The sequence below is a fragment of the Siniperca chuatsi genome, linkage group LG7 (assembly GCF_020085105.1).
Source record: "Siniperca chuatsi isolate FFG_IHB_CAS linkage group LG7, ASM2008510v1, whole genome shotgun sequence".
Classification (NCBI taxonomy): domain Eukaryota; kingdom Metazoa; phylum Chordata; class Actinopteri; order Centrarchiformes; family Sinipercidae; genus Siniperca; species Siniperca chuatsi.
The window spans coordinates 28,151,695-28,173,130 of record NC_058048.1 but is presented as its reverse complement, the minus strand read 5'-3'; the positions used below and the strand labels follow the sequence as shown (position 1 = coordinate 28,173,130).

General features: G+C 39.0%; 1 protein-coding gene across 7 annotated transcripts in view; it reads right to left on the bottom strand.

Moving 5' to 3' along the window:
- The window catches only part of pak1 (p21 protein (Cdc42/Rac)-activated kinase 1), a 74,592-nt gene that overhangs the window by 5,477 nt on the left and 47,679 nt on the right, over positions 1-21,436 (bottom strand). For all 7 annotated transcript variants that reach the window (XM_044203328.1, XM_044203330.1, XM_044203329.1 and 4 more), the window contains 11 exons: positions 21,030-21,177; positions 20,880-20,917; positions 17,102-17,215; positions 13,438-13,672; positions 9,075-9,138; positions 7,603-7,651; positions 6,489-6,601; positions 4,210-4,327; positions 3,382-3,481; positions 2,501-2,697; positions 896-1,033 (listed from right to left, as the gene is read on the bottom strand). In XM_044203328.1, the coding sequence (XP_044059263.1) occupies positions 896-1,033; positions 2,501-2,697; positions 3,382-3,481; positions 4,210-4,327; positions 6,489-6,601; positions 7,603-7,651; positions 9,075-9,138; positions 13,438-13,672; positions 17,102-17,215; positions 20,880-20,917; positions 21,030-21,177 (1,314 nt within the window). The remainder of the gene's footprint in view (positions 1-895; positions 1,034-2,500; positions 2,698-3,381; positions 3,482-4,209; positions 4,328-6,488; positions 6,602-7,602; positions 7,652-9,074; positions 9,139-13,437; positions 13,673-17,101; positions 17,216-20,879; positions 20,918-21,029; positions 21,178-21,436) is intronic.

The following is a 21,436-nucleotide window of genomic DNA, read 5'->3' as shown; positions in this document are numbered from 1 at the left end:
ACTGTGATTTTTAATATGTGCAGGCCTACGTAATCCCGGATAAGACCTCTTATTTTATGCTCTCACACACACACATAAAATTGAATCAACCTTTAAACAATTACTTCAGGGAACAAGGACTCTGTTACCACGTATACACACTCATACAAAGGAGCCATTAAATTGAATTACATCTTTAACAGACCTCCTTCTGAACCATTATAAAGTCGCAGTTTCACCTCGGAGCTCTGAGTCATCGAACAGTTACACAACTTGTTTTGCTGCTCAGTTACACCTCCATGTCTCTACACCTACACGACTGTCTGTCTGTCTGTCTGTCTGTCTGTCTGTCTGTAAGGCACTCGAGACAGGCTGAGTGCTCATTGTTAGTCAAATGCAAATGGGTTTTTCTGCCTCTTGTGTCGTCACTAACCAGCTCAGTAACATGTAGACGCAGTCAGATTTCCATCTGGTTCAAAAATGATTTGTATCTGATATCAAGACAAGAGACACTTGAAATTATGAATGTGAAAAAGTTTTCTCTGTCCAGTACAGTTACCAATTTGAGGTAATTGTACTTCACTTCAGTATTTCCATTTCATGTTACATTATACTTCCTCTCCACTACAATTCAGAGGGAAATATTGTAGTTATTACGCTATAGTTACAGATTAAGATTTAACATACAAAATATATGATGATCTTATAAAATGTGATGTATTTTTATAAATTAAACGACCCAACAGCATATAAAATAGTCAAAATTAGCTCCACTTTGACCAACTAAAACAGTAAAATGCTGCTTACACATGCAACAGAAGTACTAACCCAGTAACATAATATATAACAGTTTGACACTCAAAGGGGAGAATACTCCACACGCACTCACACTCACACACACACACAGCTGCTGTACCTGCAGTAGCTCTTTAGCCGACCCTCTCTTCTCCACGTCCATCTCCAGACATCGGTTCAGGAAGTCTCTGAATGTTGTCGACAGTTTCTCCGGGTTCTGCAGCTCCGGCGTGCCGTTGGTTGCTATGAGATACAGCGCCTAGGCAACACACACGAGCAACATGTTAATGGTTTTAAGCATGTGTTTGCATACTTACGCGTGCTTCATAGGATTTAGACTGTGTAGAATTTGAAAATCCTTTACTTTGGTGCCATCCAGTGTTGGTTTTAAGAATGACACTGAGGCAGCCATGAGCAATGCTTATAACTTAACGTACTGTGGATATTTACAGAAAAACACTGCTATAATAATATGTACGTACCGTACTGACCCGAATATAAGGCGGCCCTGATTATAAGTACGCTCCCCCTTTTCCAACACCTGTTTGTGGAAAATACTTTTTAAAGATAAGAAACACTTTCAGACTAGCTCTATTGGGAAAGTTTCCCCAAGTCCAAGTCCAGGGGATAGAGAGTCCTGATCCTAGAAGCCTTTTCTCTGGTAAAAGTCAGTGTTATGAGCACCCTCTGTTGCTGTTTCCTCGCCCTTTCTTTTGTTAACACTTTTATTTTGCGATTGAGGCTACATGTCGAAAAAGATAGAGATGGCAGACCAGCACAAAGCCTTCAGTTATGTTGTAGTTAATTTACTTCTGATTTGGGTTGGAGGATTCCTGTGGTCCTGTTTTCTGGTTTTGTTTTGGTTGAGTTAGTTTTATATTGTTTTGGCAGATTAGAGGGGAAGACCTGCATCTGATGGTCCACGGCCTTCACCTTCCTTATTCTGAGTTGTGCTGGGGCCTCCAACTCCCTTTGTCTGATTTGGAAGTTACTCTTATTTATTTTTTATTAATAATGTTGTTTATTCTAAGTAACTTAATGGTGCCGTCTAATATGTTACAGTCTCTGTTTGTGCCACTGTCATGTTGAGGCTATAACAGTGAGACATGAAATACTTCCATTAAGGCAGTTTGTAAATCCCACATTTGTCTAGCTCATGAGTCAGTCACACGGTCACACTCTCTCCCGTCAGGCTCTTGAAGCAATCGGAATGATTTTCTCTGGCAGATAGCATGTTTCAGTCATTCTTGTTGTCTTTCTGAGCTCCTCAATATGACATTGTGTTACAGCAGTAATTCTTGGCTGCTTGACAGGTGATTCGATCCCCGTTCTGTTGCTTCCCTCGACACGTTTCACTTATCGGGAATTTATTTCCTCTGCGGCAGCAAAACACGTAACACTGGGCTTAACACTTTTAGGGCTGACTAACTTCTCTCTCTATTCAAAAAGAATATCTGATTTTGTGAATACATAACTGTCTGGTCCTCGAATATAATATGACCCCCATTTATTCCAATGTCATTTCCAGAAAAAAATTATCATTTTAAATTCGGACCATTACGATATTTAACAAATGCATTTGTGTTGGTATTTACTGTCAAACTATTTATATAATAAATAAGAAAAAATAACAATCTCTTGCTGTGCTCATCAGCTTTTATAGCTTCTCACTTCGAGTTCAAAAGTGTTAGTGACTCTCTCTCAGTTGGCCTTCAGTAAATCTCACCCTGAGTGGATTTTCATTCAGGTACGGTGGCTCCCCCTCCACCATCTCTATGGCCATGATGCCCAGGGACCAGATGTCCACTTTGGGGCCGTAGGCTTTACGGGTCACGACCTCTGGAGCCATCCAGTACGGGGTCCCGACCATGGTGCTGCGTTTACTCTGCTCCGGAGTGATCTGGGCGCAGAACCCAAAGTCAGCTGGGAGGAGGAGGACAAGACAAAATGAGTCCATGTATTCACAATGTTTGAAATTCTCTCTTCAGATGAACAAAAGAAAATCTGTAAAACTCTGTGATATATTTACAAGATTCTGCTTCACTTTTCAGTTCATTAATGATCAAACAGAGTTACAAATTAAAGTTAAAAATAGAAACCATTAAGTTTAGGTTAGTGCATTAACTGTCCACAAAACCAATAATGTAAATCCTACTCATCTACTAATAATCAGTGACCTTCAGTCCAACAGAAATGGAGCACTGATAACGGATCTTTTTTTTTTTTTTATAAGGCAACAAGAATAGTACTTTCACTCAGCTATAAATGAAGCAGGTCACTGTGTGAATAACATATCAATTACATCTTCAATTGTGCAAAACAGAACACACAATGGCACATGGTTGAACCTAATTGCCGATGCCTGATGTAAACATTTTGTCTATGGTCACTCTGTCCACAGTGGTTGGATAGACTGAACATCAATACTGGTCACAGTAGAATCCCCGCTGGTCACAATAAGCAACTACAACAACAATCCTCAGTGTTGTGCCGTTGATACAACTATAAAAGCAAGTAGCCGAATAGCAATATAAATAAAGAAGTAATAAATACAGTGAATGAATAACTGAAAGAATGAAATGACATAATGTCCGTTGTTGGACTGACTGAGTTTGACGGAGCCGTCCATGCCCAGCAGGATGTTGTCGCTCTTGATGTCTCGATGGATGACCTGGTTCGAGTGGAGGAACTCCAACGCCTGGAGACACTGGAGAGACAGAAAGACAGAGACAGAGAAAGAGAGACAGAGAGAGAGACACAGAGAGAGAGAGAGAGACAGCAACAACAAAACAGGTGGATATAGAGAGATGCATTAAGACACTTTTCTTAACGTATCAACAGCGGCATATTTAGCAGAACATAACACATCTTTATGTCACCATTATCATTAATCATACTGTAATTATTGTAATCAACTTTTAGTCTGTCTTTCACCGTCCTGATGAGAATTGTTTCAGCGTCAAAATCCACAGAATGTTTTATTGTGTTCCTTCTATTAACACATTGTAAATAGCACAGTTTTTAAGATCAGGGGATAATTTTCAATATTAGAAAGGGACAATCATCATTTGTGTGAACAGATTCATCACAATAAGCAGTTAACATAACTTTTTGTGTCACTTAGTGTTTCCAGTAACTGAACATGTGACTGATGAGTCCAAAAGATTTATCCAAGTGGGGTCCAGGCAGATCAACCACATGTTGTTTTAGCACAGACGGTCCTACTCCACACTTGGTATCAAATTGAGCACTATACACCACCGGCTCCTTTAAAAGCCAAAAAGGTAAGTCTCTGTTTTTGGGACATCACAAACTCTGAATAGTCCACGATCAAACTCTAGGAGATCATCCAGCTCCCGAGAGAGAGAGAGATGATGTCAAAGTGGCTGTTTTTAAAATTAATTTCCAACCAAAATGGTGTCTCGTGTCTCTTACCTCTCTGCACACAGCAGCTATCTGGGCTTCATCCATGCAGGTTTCCGTGACGACATCAGTCAACGAACCTCCAGCCAGGTACTCCATCACTACCCACAGCTCGTCACCCACCAGGTAACTATGGAAAAATTAATATATGCAGGTATTTATATTAACAATATAATTTGTGTTTTAATATGTTAGAAGACAGGAAATGTGCTTCAGTGCCAGAGGGGGCTCGCTATATTTAACTTCGGGGATTTGGAACAATCTACCTGAAAGGATTTGCTTAGCTGAGTCTAAGCTGAGTCTTGGCTGAATCTTTTCAAATCACACTTTTATCGTATATCTTACCCTGATTGTAGTTTATTTGACTCGCTCTTACTTTATCTAGTCGTTTGTAACCACTGTGGTTTAAGCCCGTCTTATCTGCTTTTATTCTTGCTTCCGTTTGTTTTTTTGGTGATTCAGGTGTTTACTGTTCTTGGCTTTATGCTGTAAAGCACTTTGTAATTTTGCTTCTAATATAACTTGCTTCTAATATAACTTGATTACTTGATATTGCTATTGATTTTATGTTGAAAAGCCCTTCGTAACTTTTATTTATAGAGCACTTTTCTAAAAGTTTATTATTATTATTATTATTAGTAGTAGTAGTAGTAGAGGTACCACTGGTAAAATATACTGGCTGGGAAAAAAAATACTGCTGGCTGTTTTTTCCCTTTTGTTTTAGTGTTTCATGGATCATCATGTACCAACTGGCATTTAATTCCCATTTAACTCTAATCTAACAAACTGACTATTAAATAAATACATTTATATAAATATAAAGTCATTGATGAGTCATTGACAAAGCATTCAACAGCTTTTAAAATAATAAAAACTTACACACGCGCACACACACACACACAGTAAATCAGTGACAGTAAAAATGTTGTTTCCATGGGGATGACAGCATTATCACCAGTCTTGCATGTGCTCCTCAATGTCTCTCAAGACAAACAGGTAACTATGGCAACCACACACCACCACCCCCCTCCTACATGTCCAGCGGGTTGGCATGGCGACAACAACACTGAACTGTATAGCCTCTCATCATGGTTCAGTCTTCACAGTTCACAGCTCAGTGGTGTTTCCTCAGTAATACCTACAGTGCGTCCACGACTCCTGAAACATCTGGAACATCCCAGAGGTGTTTTCCAGGTTTCCAGAGAAAGTTGGGGAACTTCACATTTGGCTCATTTTACAGCAGATTGTGTTTCTACTGCACTCAATATTTTTCTGTCAGAACAGCAACATTAACAGAAGGATCTCAGCTGAGTGTGAACCTGCAAAAACAAAATATAATCCTCCAACTTTTAAAGCTGCAGCCTCCAGAAAGGTTTGTCTGCTGTCAGCGCTCTATCTTTCCATCTATCTTCAAATATATCTATATATCTTCAAATCTATCTATGATCTAAATATTATCTAAGTGCCCCTTCTCTTAGCTCAGTAAAAGTATCTCTCAGCAGTTTTGTGAAAAGCTCTTTAGAGGAAACTCGTAGTGAGCAACATTTAGGAGGATAAGATCACTGGGCAAAGAGCTGTCAGTCCACTGAACCTCAACTGATCTGTTGGTACATTTTTAGGGTAATACAACAGAAGTGAAAACATGACGCTCGAACTTATTGGTTGAAGAAGCCAGACAGTTTTTAGGTCACCAAAGCACTCTGACCTGGTTATAAACAGTCATAAAAATGTCTGACAGATACCTCCTGAGAATATTAACTGCAGCAGCAAAAAAAGCAATCACTTGTAAATGGTTACAGACTGATCGTCCTACAGCAGAGAACTGGCTGGAAATCACCAAAGAGATCACGAAATGGAAAAACTGACTGAGAAATTATTTTTACATTGGAAGATGGACAAAATGGAGAGTATATCTGCTGGACGGCTTCTCTCACCTAAAACAAAACAATGGTAATTTTTTTTGTCATTCTCTCTTCAGAGTTTTAAATACTGCAGGGAGCAATGGAGCAGTGAGGAGCCGCCACAGTGAGCTGTTAGATGAAGAGCTACAGGTGACACCTCCAACTCCTCAGTGCGCTAACAAACTCCTTTTACTGTGTCCTGCTCTTGTGTGAAACATGAAATCAGATTGCGGTTGCTCACGGCACCTACAGGGTTTAATTCTAATGTCATCTTCTGTTTTCTCACCCACACATCACATTTTCTCTCGCTCATGGTAATTTAGTTGCCGTGGCAGCCGATAAATAGTGAATGAATACAAAGGAGCGTTGTGGAGTGATGGTGTGTCTAACCTGTCCAAGTAGTTGACTATGTTTGGGTTCTTATTTTCCCTCATCACCAGAATCTCATTGATGATCAGTTCCTTCTTCGGCTGCTGCTGCAGGTTCATCTGTTTAATGGCAACCTGAGAGAAAATAGAAATATTTGACTTTCCACTGCAATTAGGACTCATATTCATGCAGAGGTTGGAGAATGCGGTGAGGAGCACAAACAAAGAAAGACAGACACTTTTATTAAAAGAAAAGATAATGTGACAGGGAATAAAAGAAGACAAGAGGATGAAAAGTAAAATGGTAAGAAAGTGAAGACAGACGACAGATAGCCAGCCAGAAAAGGCGTTGAGGAGGGGGAAATATCTAAATCCAAAGGCAGTAAAAGGTTGTTAGACAGCGCATCCTGACAGACATTAAATCTAGCACACAGACTAATCCTCACAGAGTGAAATTGAGGAGGATTAGCATGACAGACAAGCTGAGCTCCTTTAAAATTAACCTGGAAGTCACAGCTATTGAAGCCAGACTTCAATCCAGTTACTGCCATAATGTTGTCACTGTGCAAACTCCATCTGAACATACAGCTCTCTTCCCCAAAAGTCTCTCTCTTCTTCACTTTATTATACCTGATTAAAGGCTGACACCCTGGATGAACCTACGTTTCCTTTAAACTTCCTGTTAAGCCTTTTACATCTAGCATTTTCCCTAACCCCTACTAACTTTAAAAAAGGCATTCAGCTTGAACTTTATTTCTCCCTAAATTTGCAATTTAAACTCTTAAGTCTGAGACTTACTCACTTCAGCATTGTGGTTTAACTTACAGTGTGTGCATGTCTGTCGCTCCACCATTTTTGTCCAGACTGAAATATCTTCACAATTATTGGATGGATTGCCATGAAATTACAGGACATGAATGTCTGTAGTTACAGTCTCACAGAGCTGCTAGCATGGCTGTGGTCTCTTCATCTTGTTATTAACTATTATCCTCTAGTTTTACCAACATGTCCTTTTAGCACTGTTAGTATTCTCTTTGTAACAAGGTGTGTTGCTAGCTTTAAGCTGAGGGAGGATAGAGAACAGAGGGATGTAGGAAGAAGGAAAAAAATATGGAGGATGATAAAAGGAAACCGACCTCCTGTCCTGTAGCGATGTCTATAGCCGTGTACACCGTCCCAGACGCCCTGAAAACAGACAGCAGAGAGCTCCAGTTACACATTGTGCAGTATGTCATCATTTCTTTGTTGGATGAAAACTTTTAGAAGACTTTTATTTCTTAAAGGTCACTTGAGGTAACACCATGAATATCTGCAGGTTTCACACCCTTAAGTGGCAGCAAAAAACATTCTCACAAAATAATGAAGCACAGTCAGCAGCATTCAAACCAGGAGACTGCGCTTCACATCGTCCTGAGTCAGAATGCAAATGAACAATTAAAACTGAACTTGGGCCATATTAGTTAAGTTGAATACAATATAGCCTGTGTGGGCATTCAGCCAAATCCAAGCCTTTCAGGGCTTTGGATTTACCTAAAGAATTTTTATGTGACTTTGTGCCTGACATGTTGACATGTTCCCATTGATTGAACTGAAATCACCACATTCAAAGTCATATATTACTTTCTATCCTTGTAAATCTAAATCTGTACCTGTCTGACATTTTAATAAAGTTTGGGTTTGGTATATTGTTGTGATTTTGTTTTTTTTTTTAACCTTTATTTGTTCAGCAAAGTTTCACTGAGCCTCTCTTTTGCAGGAACGCCCTGATCACATTTGCACAGTTACAGTAGAACTACAGTCTGATCCGCTGGCCACTGAGCAGCTGGAGCGGTTGGGGTTAAGGGCCTTGCTCAAGGGCACCTCAGTGGTGGTAATGAGGGAGGGGCAAGCTGCTTTTTCACTTTCCCCACCCAGATTTATCCTGCCAGTCCGGGGATTGAACTGATGACCTCCCGGTCACAGACTCGCTTCTCTGCCCCCCACCACTGCACCATTGTGCACTCAGCATATATGGACAGCACTCTACATTACACCAGCAGTAGTGATGTATAGAAACTCTACAATGTTTCAAAACAAATAGAAACTCATCATGGGGCTTTTTGCAACATAAAATATATATGAATATTCACTTAAATTACTTGACACATACAGACGCTTTGATTCATTACTTGCTACTGGATGTGTAATGTTCTGTTTTCATTGAAAAAGAAGTATCTGGTGTGATTATGGCCATTGTGCTGTTGTAATTGGCATACTAAGCATTGATAGACTAGAAGAACTTGCTTTTTGACTTGCACAAGTACAGTACAAATCACGTCTCAAAGACTTGAGACATGACTTGACCTGTTCAGACATCAGCTGTTTTCACACATGAAGTTTCATTTGAAAACTTGGGGAATGGGAGACTGGGAGTCAATCTTCAAGTTATTTGAGAAATTCCCTTTCAGAGAAAAATCTTTATTTGCAGTGGTAGTGTGAACAAAAAATTCCCAGATTGTACGTACGTAATATGATGCTACACTTACATAATGCACGTCCACGTTGAGTGAGTGAACCAATCGCAGGAGACATGACATGTCAACTCAGCCACAGTAGATTTATGACTTACCCCTGTCCGATCTTCTCAAAGCGTGTATATTTCTTCTTGGGGTCTCCCACACTTACGATCGTCCCTGAGTTAAAGAAAGAGAGAAAAAGGAGCAAAAACTCACTTATTGATTGATCAAAACAAACAGCAACATATATGGATCTGCAAGAAAAAGAAAACAGCTTAATGGTATTTATATGTTGATTTTACAGTACCACAGAATTTGAATAGATAGAACAGCCATGTGTCTTTCTATCCATCCAAATTCTACTCTATGTTCATCACACTCAGGTCAATGCAGCATGCTGACTGGGAGAAAGAGCAGAGAGAAGAGAAGTTGGAGAGAAGGAACAAGGGATGAGACAAAAAACTAAACAGGTCAGAAAAAACTAAATGGAGATGTAAAGAAAAAGTTTAAAAACAGTAAATTCAGGATGGACTGAACAGAAAGAAAGAAAGACATGATGGAGGGAAGGAATCAAGAAAGAAAGAAAAAAGGATGAAAAAAGAAAGAAGGAAAGCATGAAAAACAAAAGAAAGAAATGAGGATGAGATAAAGAAAGAAGGAAGATAGAAAGATAGAGAAACTAAGATAGAAAGAAAGAAATTAAGGAAGGAAGAAGGAAAGAGAAAGAAAGAAAGACATGAAGGAGAAAGACGGCACTAAAAACAGAAGAAAGGAGGAAGAAATAAAGAAGGAAGGAAAATAGAGAAATAAAGATAGAAAGAAAGAAAATGAAGGAAGGAAGAAGGAAGCAGAGAAACAAAAAGACATGAACGAAAGAAGAAATCAAGAAAGTCAGAAAGAAGGCACAAAAAACAAAAGAAAGAAAGAAAGAAAGAAAGAAAGAAAGAAAGAAAGAAAAGTTCAGTAATCAGAGTCCACAGTAGGAAAGTGATTAGAGGACAAAACTTGGAGTCACTCCGTAACCGCAGGAGACTGGATGATGGAAAGAGAGAGGACGACCAATCAGACGTGAGGATTGGACAGTGGGGGCGGGGACAGTGGATATCAGGTCTGTCAATCAGAGAGACAGACAGACAGACAGGCAGTATCCTGGTCTTACCAGCAGAGGGAGATCTGAGCACATCTGGACAGGCGTGGGGCATGGTTTAAAAAATATACAGGCTTTTATTCACGAGTTACAAATACACAACAACACATTCAAATAGGGGGAAGAAGTTTTAAAAAAATATCTGCTTTAATTCTGAAGGGCTGGGGTATGATTTTAAAACTATACAGACTTTATAAAAAACAGTTTCACCCTTTCATTATGGGGAATTAATGATTACTTGATTTGAGTTAAACATTCTACATACAATTATGCAAATTATTTTCTGTCTTCTCTCTAATAATGATTTTTTTCTACAAAAATCATCATTTTGTTAAACTGCTCACGACTCATACCCACATTAAACCGGTGATGAGGGGTCGCATGGAGAATTTGCTTCATTTTTAATGGGACACAAACCTAACCTAACCTCATAATGGGCTTTTGGGTTTTTTTTTTTTTTAAAGTTGAGGGTACGGTTTTAAAAATATAGATGTAATATGTCATCAATAATTTTTTTAGAATGAAGAATTGTGTTTTAAAAAATACAAACTTGGACATCACAGAGGGAAATATAGACTTATTGTGAAATGTGTTGCATTGTTTAAAACTATACAGACTTTACATCATCTTAAATATCATTAAGAGAAAGAGTGTAAAAATGATTTGATCATTTTGCACATTTTATACATTATTTCAAAACTGTATGCATTGACTTTTAAAGTATTATTATACTAGTAAAGTAGTATACCATGGCACATGGTGTAAACTCCAACAAACTTTTAACAACTGTTAAAATAATAACAAGACATGATGTAAAAATCATGGATGTCATGATAAAATCTGGACTTTTATCGTGATTGTTTTAATAAGGAAGATTTTGCTATAAAATCGGCTGAAAATAAAATACTTTTGTAAAATAACAGACTATATCTCTGTATGTAACCGCACAGCCCACATTTAATTATAAGACATCTTGGATGACTACACAACACAGAGTTTCACTTAATTTAGTTCTTTAGTGTTCGTGCTTCTGATCTGCTGACTGCGGCATATTCTGGACTTTGATTATTATGTTGGTCCAACTTCATACCGATAAATGTTTTACTTCATTCTGATTTAAAATAAGGAGTATTACCCGGGTGATCTCAAAGTAAATCAAGGCAAAAAGAATGACTTTCAGAGACGAAACCTCTGTGTGTGTAACTTTGACTTGTAAATATTCACATCTGGCTCATGTTAACTGCTACAGTTTGTGGAGGACAACTTTAAGAAGAAAGGCTGAGGGTTTCCAGAAGTCGGTGCAACAAACCACTGAGGATAATTCAAGTACTTTTATATCTGTGATTCATTTCTGAGAAAACAAAACCACCTTCCTGTTAGCGTCTGTTAGCTCTGTCATTGAGTGTCAAGGCTGCACAGCCGGGCCACCATGTTGGAAACATGACAATGAAAACAGAGACTGAACATTAACACTTCAATAAACTAAAGTTTTTAAAGGATCATTTGAACCCTGTGAGACACTGGAATCGGTTTCTTTTGTTAGTGGGAAGTGATAATGTTATGTAACGACTTTCACAGGGCCTCACAAACATTGGCAAACACACCACACTATAGACCTCCGTGTGCTATAATTATTGTGGCCATTATTTTCATCATGATGTGGAAGAAGTAATAACGGGCACAGTATTATGTAGGCAGATCATGTAATTCCAACTAAAAACCAAGAGAAAATATTTGTATCACATATATGGGCTATTACAATTTCATATTTAGTAGTGTCTCACTCACAAAGAACTATGCTTTCTGAGGTCTACTTCAAAATATAATAAAATACTGTTTTTTTTAAAAACATTTGCTGAAATCACCACCAACCTGACCAACTCCAGCCTAAAATAAATTCAGACCCTGCTCTGTGAGAGAAACTGTGTGTGTGCATATAAAGACAATGTGGTGAAACAGCCTGTCAAAAAGAAGAGTGCTAAAATTAGCACTCGGAGACTCTGTCCTCACTGAACTATAGCTGGTAAAAACGGCATCAGAAGTTTTACTTTACAGAATACAGATAATGATAACAGGATAACGATTTCTATTTATAGACAAAACGATTACAAATCACAGGACATTAAATATTATATAATATCAATATGTAAATATTAGTTCTGTGCAATTAAGACTTGTATATACCTTTGTTAAAGAAAAGGATGAGCTTGAAAAGAAGAACTCCAAAGTGGTCACAGCTCATCGGTTTTAATCTCCCCATGTCCTAATAAAGGCTTTTACATTTGTCAGTGGAGCATCTTTGACTGACTTCATTCTTACTGAGGACAGTTTAACCTTTAACCGAGTGGAGCCACTGCTTCTCTTCAGCTGATCTTATATTTTTCCAGAGAGGAGCTGCAGATATTATTTCTATAAATAAAATCTGAGCAGTGCTTCAGTTTCCCACTTTCTTACCACACATACGTGGTTTCAGAAAAGGAGTTTCACAGCCTCTCACTGACTTGTTCTTTGAAGTTAAAAGCTATCCCCTGAGACTTGGTGGTATGGATGATCATCATCATGTTCATTCTCACTGCTGACCATGCATTGTTATGTAGTTTGGTCGTGAATTTCTATGTATGTTTAAGTCCATTACATGCATCATTACATACACTATGTGGCCACAAGTATGTGGACACCCAAACATTACACCCACATGTGATGGTTTCAGTCTTTCCACCAGATGTTGAACCTGCTGCAGAGATTTGCTCCCATTCAGCCACAAGAGCAGTAGTGAGGTCCAACACTGATATTGGGTGATAAGGTCTGGCCCACAGTTGGTGTTCCAGTTCATCCCAAAAGGTGTTGGATGGGGTTGAGGTCAGGACTCTGTGGAGACCAGTCATGTCCGCACCAGTCCACACCAAACTGGGAAAACCATTTCTTTATGGAGCTGGCTTTGTGCACGAGGGCATGTTCATGTTGAAACAGGAAAGGGATAAACCCAAACTGTTGCCACAAAGTTGGGAGCACACTGTTGCCTAAAATGTCATTGTATGCTGTATCATTGAGATTTTCCTTCAGTGGAACTGAGGAGAGTAGCCCAAACCATGTAAAACAACCCCAGACCAAAAGTCCACAAAGGTATGTCCACATACTTTTGGCCATATAGTGTGGTTGTTCCTTTGTTTAGCCAGTGCATGTATGTAATCTAAACTATTGTTTTATTATTTTTAAAGGGCAAATAACTTCAACATTCATTTCTGTGATATAAATATGTACGATATATATAACAATGCAAAGTCTATTTTGCATGTTTGTATGTATTTGAGCGTGTGAATGAGCCTTACGTAGTTTCTCCAGGATTTCCTCGTCTGACATCTTCTTCTTCCTGGTTTTGTCCTGGGGGCGGGGCACAGAAGGCCCGGGGGCGGGGCTTGCACTGGGAGGGCTGCTGGGAGCTCCTTCTGCAGGGGGGGCAGGGGTGATGGCAGCGGCAGCGGGCGTCGGCGGGGATATGGGGGAGGTCGCAGCATCTTTGGTCGGAGGAGGAGGGAGAGGCTCGATCACTGAGCGAGTGTATATCTGAAAGAATAACATAAGTTACACTATGTGAAATTAAGACAGTGTTAAACAAAAATCTGAGAAAATATTAATTGAATAGTCCATCTTGCTTGACAATCATAAATATATATATATATATTCTTATCTTAATATATAATTTATGTATTCAAATGCAGCTTGTGCTAACTGTAAGAACAGGCTGTCAGCAGTCAGGAAGTATTAACAATGCAAATGTTTATGTCAGATAAAGTAAAACTAAGTGTTTGTAACTGAGCTGGGAGACGTTTGAGTCCCGCTCCGCTTTCAGACTGTTGGGATGAAAAGACGAAAAACAACAGAGAGACCGCCGTGTGTGTGAGTGTGTGATGGTGGGAGCACCAGTCAGGTGCACTAGACTCGTCACCGTGGAAACGGCGGTGGCGCCACTGAAGCAGCCTCTCAACCGCCAACCTGTCTGACAGAGGAGCAACAATGTGTGTGTGCGCGTGTGTGAGTGTGAGAGAGAGAGAGAGAGAGAGAGAGAGAGAGAGAGAGAGAGAGAGAGAGAGAGAGAGAGAGAGGATATAAAAAAGGAAGTTGTTTGCTAATGTGAGAAAAAGTGTGGGTGTGTGTGTTTTGAGTGTGTGTGTGTCTGGAAAGGATAAAGGATATAAAGACGAGACGATCAGAATACCATGACAAAAATACAAAAGTCTATTATTAATATGAGTTTAAAAGTTTTAATAATAGTAATATAATCTTTTCAAGCAAAAGCTCTAATTGTTTTTCATGTGAGGATTAAAAGACGTATTAAACATATGTAGAGCCGAAACAATTAATCGATTCATTGTTCGATAGAAAATTAATCAGCAACTATTTTGATCATTGGGAGTCATTTTTCAAGCAAAAATGCCCAACAGTTCCAGCTTCTCAACTGCATAGATTTGCTTTTTTTCTTTGACTTATATGGTGGTAAACTGAACTTTTTTGGGTTTGGGACAAGACATTTGAAGATGTCACCTTTGAAATTTTGACAAAAAAAAAACGTCATTAATCGCTGATGAAAATAATACTTTGTTGCAGACCTGAACATATGTTTCTTTTGTTTCCAATCATACTGTATGACTGATGTCTAAATAGATTTTTCATAAGAATTGCATGCTGTAATTCCAATCACACTAAGTTCCCGGTTTATTAGAAACTCGAAGCTAAAACTAATGCAGTCTAATACAACAGTCCTGCAATAAATCCTCCCGTCATGAAGGTTAAAGTGTTTAGTTTTCGTTGAAACGGTTTTAGAGAGGTGTTGATTTAAATTTCTGGTCATTTTGGAGGCTGCAGTTTGTCTTGCTGTTGAATTGTATTGCATTATACAGAGAGGTGTTTCTGTTATTTTGCCTACCTTCAATGATTTAAATAGTGTGGACAAAATAATAGAAACACCTGTCAGTATAATGCAATAGAGTTCAACAGCACCACAAACTGCATCCTACAGATGAACATACAGTTGAATCAACACCTCTTTAAAACTGTTTCAACCAAAAATCTGTTCTCACATTGAGAGTGTGTGTGTGTGTGTGTGTGTGTGTGTGTGTGTGTGTACTCTTGACTTGACCTAGTAGAGAACAGAGAGCTTTTTAAAAACTGTTTCTAAATAAAAAAAAACCTCTGCTTCCCTTGTGACTGTCACACACCCACACAAACACACACACACACACACACACACACACACACGCGCACACACACACACAAACAGACAGAGGTCTTCGTCGTCTTATTAGAGACTTAAAGTGAGGCAGGAGACAGGCCCATTTAAAGATTAATGGGTGTGAGAAATCTAATCATCTGGGACTTGCCGAATGGGACAGAGTTGATGTATAGAGAACTACACAGTGTGTGTGTGTGTGTGTGTGTGTGTGTGTGTGCCGGAGGGATGGTCACAGTGTCACCGTACTATGTTTTATCTTATAAAGTTTAGGCTGAGACACGATGCGAGAAGTCTTTTCATGTCTGTCTGATTGAATGTGTGATATTTGTAATGTTAAAATCATGATGCAACATAATTTTTCTCTACCATTGATATAATCAATATATCCAGCAAAAAAATTACCTCAAGTAAACATTAGTTTGTTTGTGAAGATAAAGTCATGATGCCAGTTCTTCATCCAGACTGAAAAGGTTTAGCATGTGTGAATTAAACAGCCACTAAAATGGAGGGATTGGTTCTCCCTGGTGGCATAGGGGTCAAGGCGCCGGTCATGAACCGCAACGTGGCCAAGTTGACGTCTGGTGCGTATAATTCCACTCCAATCCTTTCCTGTCATCTCTCTACTGTAAACTGTCGAATGTAGGCATAACTTTCCCAAAAAAATAAATGAAAAATAACTGGCACTAATTACAGGAGCTGGTTCTGTAATAGACAATGATATGCTGCAGGAAACCATGTGACCTTCATCATGAGCAGGCAAAATCCTTTTCTGCTTCTTTAGTTGTCACACTGTGCGCTGAGCTGATTACACTCAGTAATAGTAAACGCAGCCCTAGGTATAAAACATTAGAGATACGCTTTTAAATTGCAAACGGTTTCTCCAGACTGCACTTAAATTACAGGAGGACCAGTAAGTCTGCTGAAAAACACGAGGTAAATGGGGCTGTTATTGTTACAGGGGTCAGGGGCTAAAAATCACATACATATAACTTCCAGACAGGATTAAAATCACTAGTGGAGGTAATGTTGAAATCACCCATCCTCCCCTAGAGAAATAAATCCAGTCTGAATGGGGCTTTAGACCTTTCTTTCTCTTTGTCTCATTCCTTTATCCTATATTTATTCTTTCTGCCCTATTTTTCATTCTTACCTTATTTCCACTAAATATCTTCTTTCATTCGACTGAATATTACAATTTTCTACCTGTCCCGCTTGTACACCTTTACTCTCACACGTCACTAGACTTCGTTACAGTTAGACTGACACTTTTTAGGGAGGAAATCCCTAAAAGTGTCAAGTGTTTCAACTTCAGCTGCCACTTAAAATTTTATAACCTCAAATTTAACTCGTATACACAATCATATAAAAGACTTTTAAGCTGCTTTCAGTTTTCAAGTCATTTTTCGAGTGAGCACACTTAAATTTTCCTCAAAATTTATTATAGAGCCTCAAATAGGAGAGTGTGTTTACCTTGATGGACAGATGTCTCAGATGTCCATCAAGATGTGTGCGTGTGGGCGTGTGCGTGAGCTTGTATTGCTATCTTTGTGATGACCAATTTCAGTTTTAAACCATCATATTGAGGACATTTCAGCATTGTGAGGACATTTTGGCTGGTCCTCACTACTTCAAAGGACTGTTTGAAGGTTAAGACGTGGTTTTAAGATTAAGGTTAGAATTAGGTTTAGGTTACGGTTAGGGGTTAGGTGGTGCTTTATATCAATGAGGGTCTTCACAAGTTTAGAAAGAGCGTGTGTCCTTACTGATTTGGTGTGTTCTGGTCGGGGTGCGATCACCGGCGGGGGCTCAGCCTCGTCTTCATCGTCGTCCTCGGATACAGTTGCTATAGCGGGCGTCTCCGACACGGCCTTGGAGCTCTGCGTGATGTCACAGGGGGAGAGAGGGCGGAGCTTCAGTGACATCATTTTCACATGAACCAACAGCGAAACCAGACCCATCATTGCTTCGTGCTGTCACTTCCTCTACTGCTTCATCATCTCATCATGCATAGAATTTCTCCTCCCCATCTTTAGCTCTTCTTCTCTTCTTGTTTTTTCTTAGAATTTAACCTTCTGTCTTTCTCGCTTCCCTCTCTGTCTTTCCACCCTTTTTTCTCTACCTTCTCTCTCCCTTCTCTCGTCATCACTGTTGGTGTCTGAAAGCTCTGGTCATGTCTGGCTTCTGATGCCACTAGTGATACATCCTCCTCTCCATCCCTCTCTTCTCCTCTATCTCTCTCTGATGCGCAGCTGGTGGCCAAGCTGCAGAGACAGGGAAATGGTGAAAGGAGGAAAAGATGCTGATTCACAATGCAGAGAGAGTGAGAGAGAGCAAGGAAGAGGAGGGCATATCTAGGAGTGGCATCATCATCACTTCCTCCTCCCTCCTCCTCTTTATTCTCACCTTCATAGTTTTGTTTAAAGGCACCTTTCAGACAACACTTGTGCTGCGGCAAAACAAAGCTTCCTGTGTAGCCACACAAGTCTGTTATCCAGCAATAAAGTTGGTCCTGGATTTGAAATGCATTGGCCAATCAAAAAGCGTGCACTCGCACATACCAGGTAAAATACCTGTGTCCTTTTAAGCTAGAACATACTGTATAAGTACATATTAGGACTCAGGAAAAAAAATCCCTGAATATTAATATCAAAATGAAAACGGGGTGTTTTGTAATAAATTACAAATATTCTCCCATTTAATTCATTTTAGATATCAGGATGCAAGTTCAGAGCTGTTCGGATTTAAGGCCAACATCAAAAATGTTTTTTTATTTTAATTAAAATGTATGCGGTTTCCTGAAAATAATTAGTTTTTGCTAAACAGATTAAGCAATAAATAGAAATAAAAAAATAGTAGTCTTCCATCAAATAATTTATCAAAAAAGAACGTAGATAAAACGATAAAACAAATCCTTTTAAAAAGGAATCATTTCTACCACTCTAATGTCTGTACGGTGAAGCTACAACCAGCAACCGGTTAGCTTAGCTTAGCATTAAGAGTGGAAACAGATAGCCTGGCTCTGTCCAAAGGTAACAAAATCCACCCACCAGCACCTCAAAAGCTCACACGTTATATCTTGATTGTTTAGTGTAAAAGTTTTATGGAGGTTATGTACTGGACTGTTTCTTGAGCAGCACCCTCCTGGAGTTGTGCTAAGCTAAGCTAGCCGGCTGCTGACTGTAGCTTTATACAGTATTTACAGTACGGATATGAGAGTGGTATCTTCTTATATAACTCTTGGCAAAAAAGCGAATAGTGTATTTCACATAATGTCAAAGTATTCCTTTGATATGCATCCTGAGTGCTTTTAGTGTCTTTCAGTGTTATGTCCCATACTCTCCTTCAGTATACTGCTGTCCAGTGGTATTATAATAAAATGATGGTACTGTCCTGTCCCGCGCTGCTCTGTACTGTCCCAAAACATCCTGTACTGTGCTGAGAGTACGTTTACAGTAGTTTTAGTATCTAGAAGTTAAACCTTTGTTGATATAAAACATACTCCATCAGGTTTAACCTTGAAACACAATGTAATTGTAGTTTTTTCCTTTGAAGAGCAAGACCTAGTGTTAATAAATGATAATCATATTAAATAATAAATCAACCAAATAAGTAAAGTTTCAGAGCTAACTTGTGCTACAATCAAATTAGAGGTCAGAAAACACAGTCCTGCAACTCAACACGATGTTTTCAACCTCTTCCACTTCTTTTAACACTCTGCTCTCTTTCAAATGTATTCTCCTCTCACCTCTCTGTTTCTATCGTTCTCTCTCTCATCTCACCCCGTCAGTTACTCTCTCCCCCTTTCTCTCTCGCCGCCGACACTGCATCTCCTCTCATGCTCTCCGGTCTGTCTTGTCAAACGATAGATTAAACCTTATCTCCTCCACTCCACCTTTTAATCTCCTCATCGTCTCCCACTGCAGCTCTCCCTCCTTCCTCTCTTAATCCTTTCATTCCTGGCTACCCTGACAGCCAGGCTCCATTTCCCTTCAAGATAGTCTCCTGTCAAATTTCTCCTTGACTTTGTTAACCCTCAAACTCACCTTTAGGTCTCTTCTAAAAGAAATTCAAAGCTATGACTAACCTATCAGCCATGTCTTGATTAACATGTTGGATGGTAAAAACTGATGTTTGTTATTTGAAGCACTTTGTGAACATGTTAAATTTTGACAAAGGGTTTATTTTTGTTTCATTTAGTTTTAGTCTTAGTCTCTTGATAACTAAGTGTATTAGTTATAGTCACACTTTAACCATTTGATTATTGTCACTTTTAGAGTTGATTCAGTTTTAAGATGTTTAAATCTTAATCATGCATTCAAGTTAAACTTTTTTTTGCTTCTGTGCTTTGAGGTTGGCCTTTGAAAAAAAGTTCCAAAACCAGCCTAAAACTTGATGATGCATTCAATAATGTAATAATATCCAGGAAGGTGGAATCATTTACAATAGCACATGAAAAAAAGACAAACTGATAGAAGTGATTTTCAGTGTCAGTTTATGAAAATATAACTGATAAATTAATTTCTTGGGTTCTTAACAACTGTTAAGTTGTCATTTTTTGCAGTATTTTTTGTCTTCATTTATGTTGATGAATTTAACGTGGATTGGACTCTGCTGGTAGGGTTTATAGTTTGGGAAGACATATAATAACTGTTTGTACTTGTTGAGGCCACATCTACTCCTAGTTGTTCCAGTTGTCATCTGATATATCTTTAAGTATATATATGAGTTTCTGAATAGTTTATGAAATTTGCTCGCTAATTTTGATGTGAAATGCAAATCCACCAGCCTGGTTCAAGGCCACCTACATCTCAGATTTGTTCAGTAATTAAAATGTCTGCTGCTGTGTTTACTGACAGCTGTTTTTCTCGGTAAGGGAAACAATTGACCAATCAGAGTTTAGTAGGCTGGATTAAAAATGAGCATCTTCTGACATAGCTAGCCAGGTACCTCGCTACATTCATGAAAAATAGTGACAGAAAAATAGCAACAAGCGTGAATAAAATGGACGGCACTGTACAGGTTGTTGTAACTTGACTTACAGGAATAACAACTCTTAAATTGACTCTAAGAAAGACAAATTTCTTAGATCTATGTGAAAAACTGTCAGTAGCATCCATCATCAACGTCACTCTCAACATACGGTGTAAGGCTTAACGACTCAAGTGAAATGCAATGGCAATTCAGTCTGATTATCAAGATAAATATCCAGCACCTCACAGCAAATTTCCTGTAGTTCCTCCTTCCAAAAACTATTATAATAGCACCTTTTAGCAATAGCAATTTGTTATTCATTCTGCTGATTTAAGGGAGACTGCTTTCATCTTGGGCAGTAAATGTACAGAAAACAAAATATAATTTGGGAAACTATTATTAGTATTATTAGCTGGTTCCACTGACGTCTGATCACTCAGTGACGCTCATGGTTGCAGCTGATCATTGCAACTGAATTATGCGATGAAACCTTCCTCACAGAGCCGTCTCTATGAGGGACACAGGACACAAGACTAGTTGTGACGGATGTGTTGACAGAAGTAGTCTTACCGTTGTGGTGCAGGAGCTGTAGGCGTCTGTGTTTTTATCTGCAGGGAAAAACACAATGAGAAATTATAAGAAAAAACAACAAGGAAGAAGAGCAAGATATATATGTGTGTGTGTGTGTGTGTGTGTGTGTGTGTGTGTGTGTATGTGTACCTGTGAAGCTCATGTATTTCTGGCTGTTGGTCGTTTCTTTTGAGTCGTAGAACTTTAAAACGTCGAGGACGGCCTGCGGATTCTTCTTCTGCTCCAGCTTGGTGATGTTGGACGTCTGCAGGAGCCGGGCCCACTGCTCCGGCATGCCCTACACACACATACAGTTTTATTTACTTTTTTATTACATGTGTACTGTGTATTTTTTACTTATTTATGGGCTGTGTAAGTATAACAATAAGTTTCAAACAATACAACAACAAGATCTGGTAGTATGGAAGACGCACATACATACACACACACAGACTTCCTCCACGAGTCCTAACAAGGCAGTCTTGTCATATTTGTACTTCAGTCACATAACTGGGTCACATCTCCTTGTTTCCCAGCTCTCTCTCTACTCATCTGTC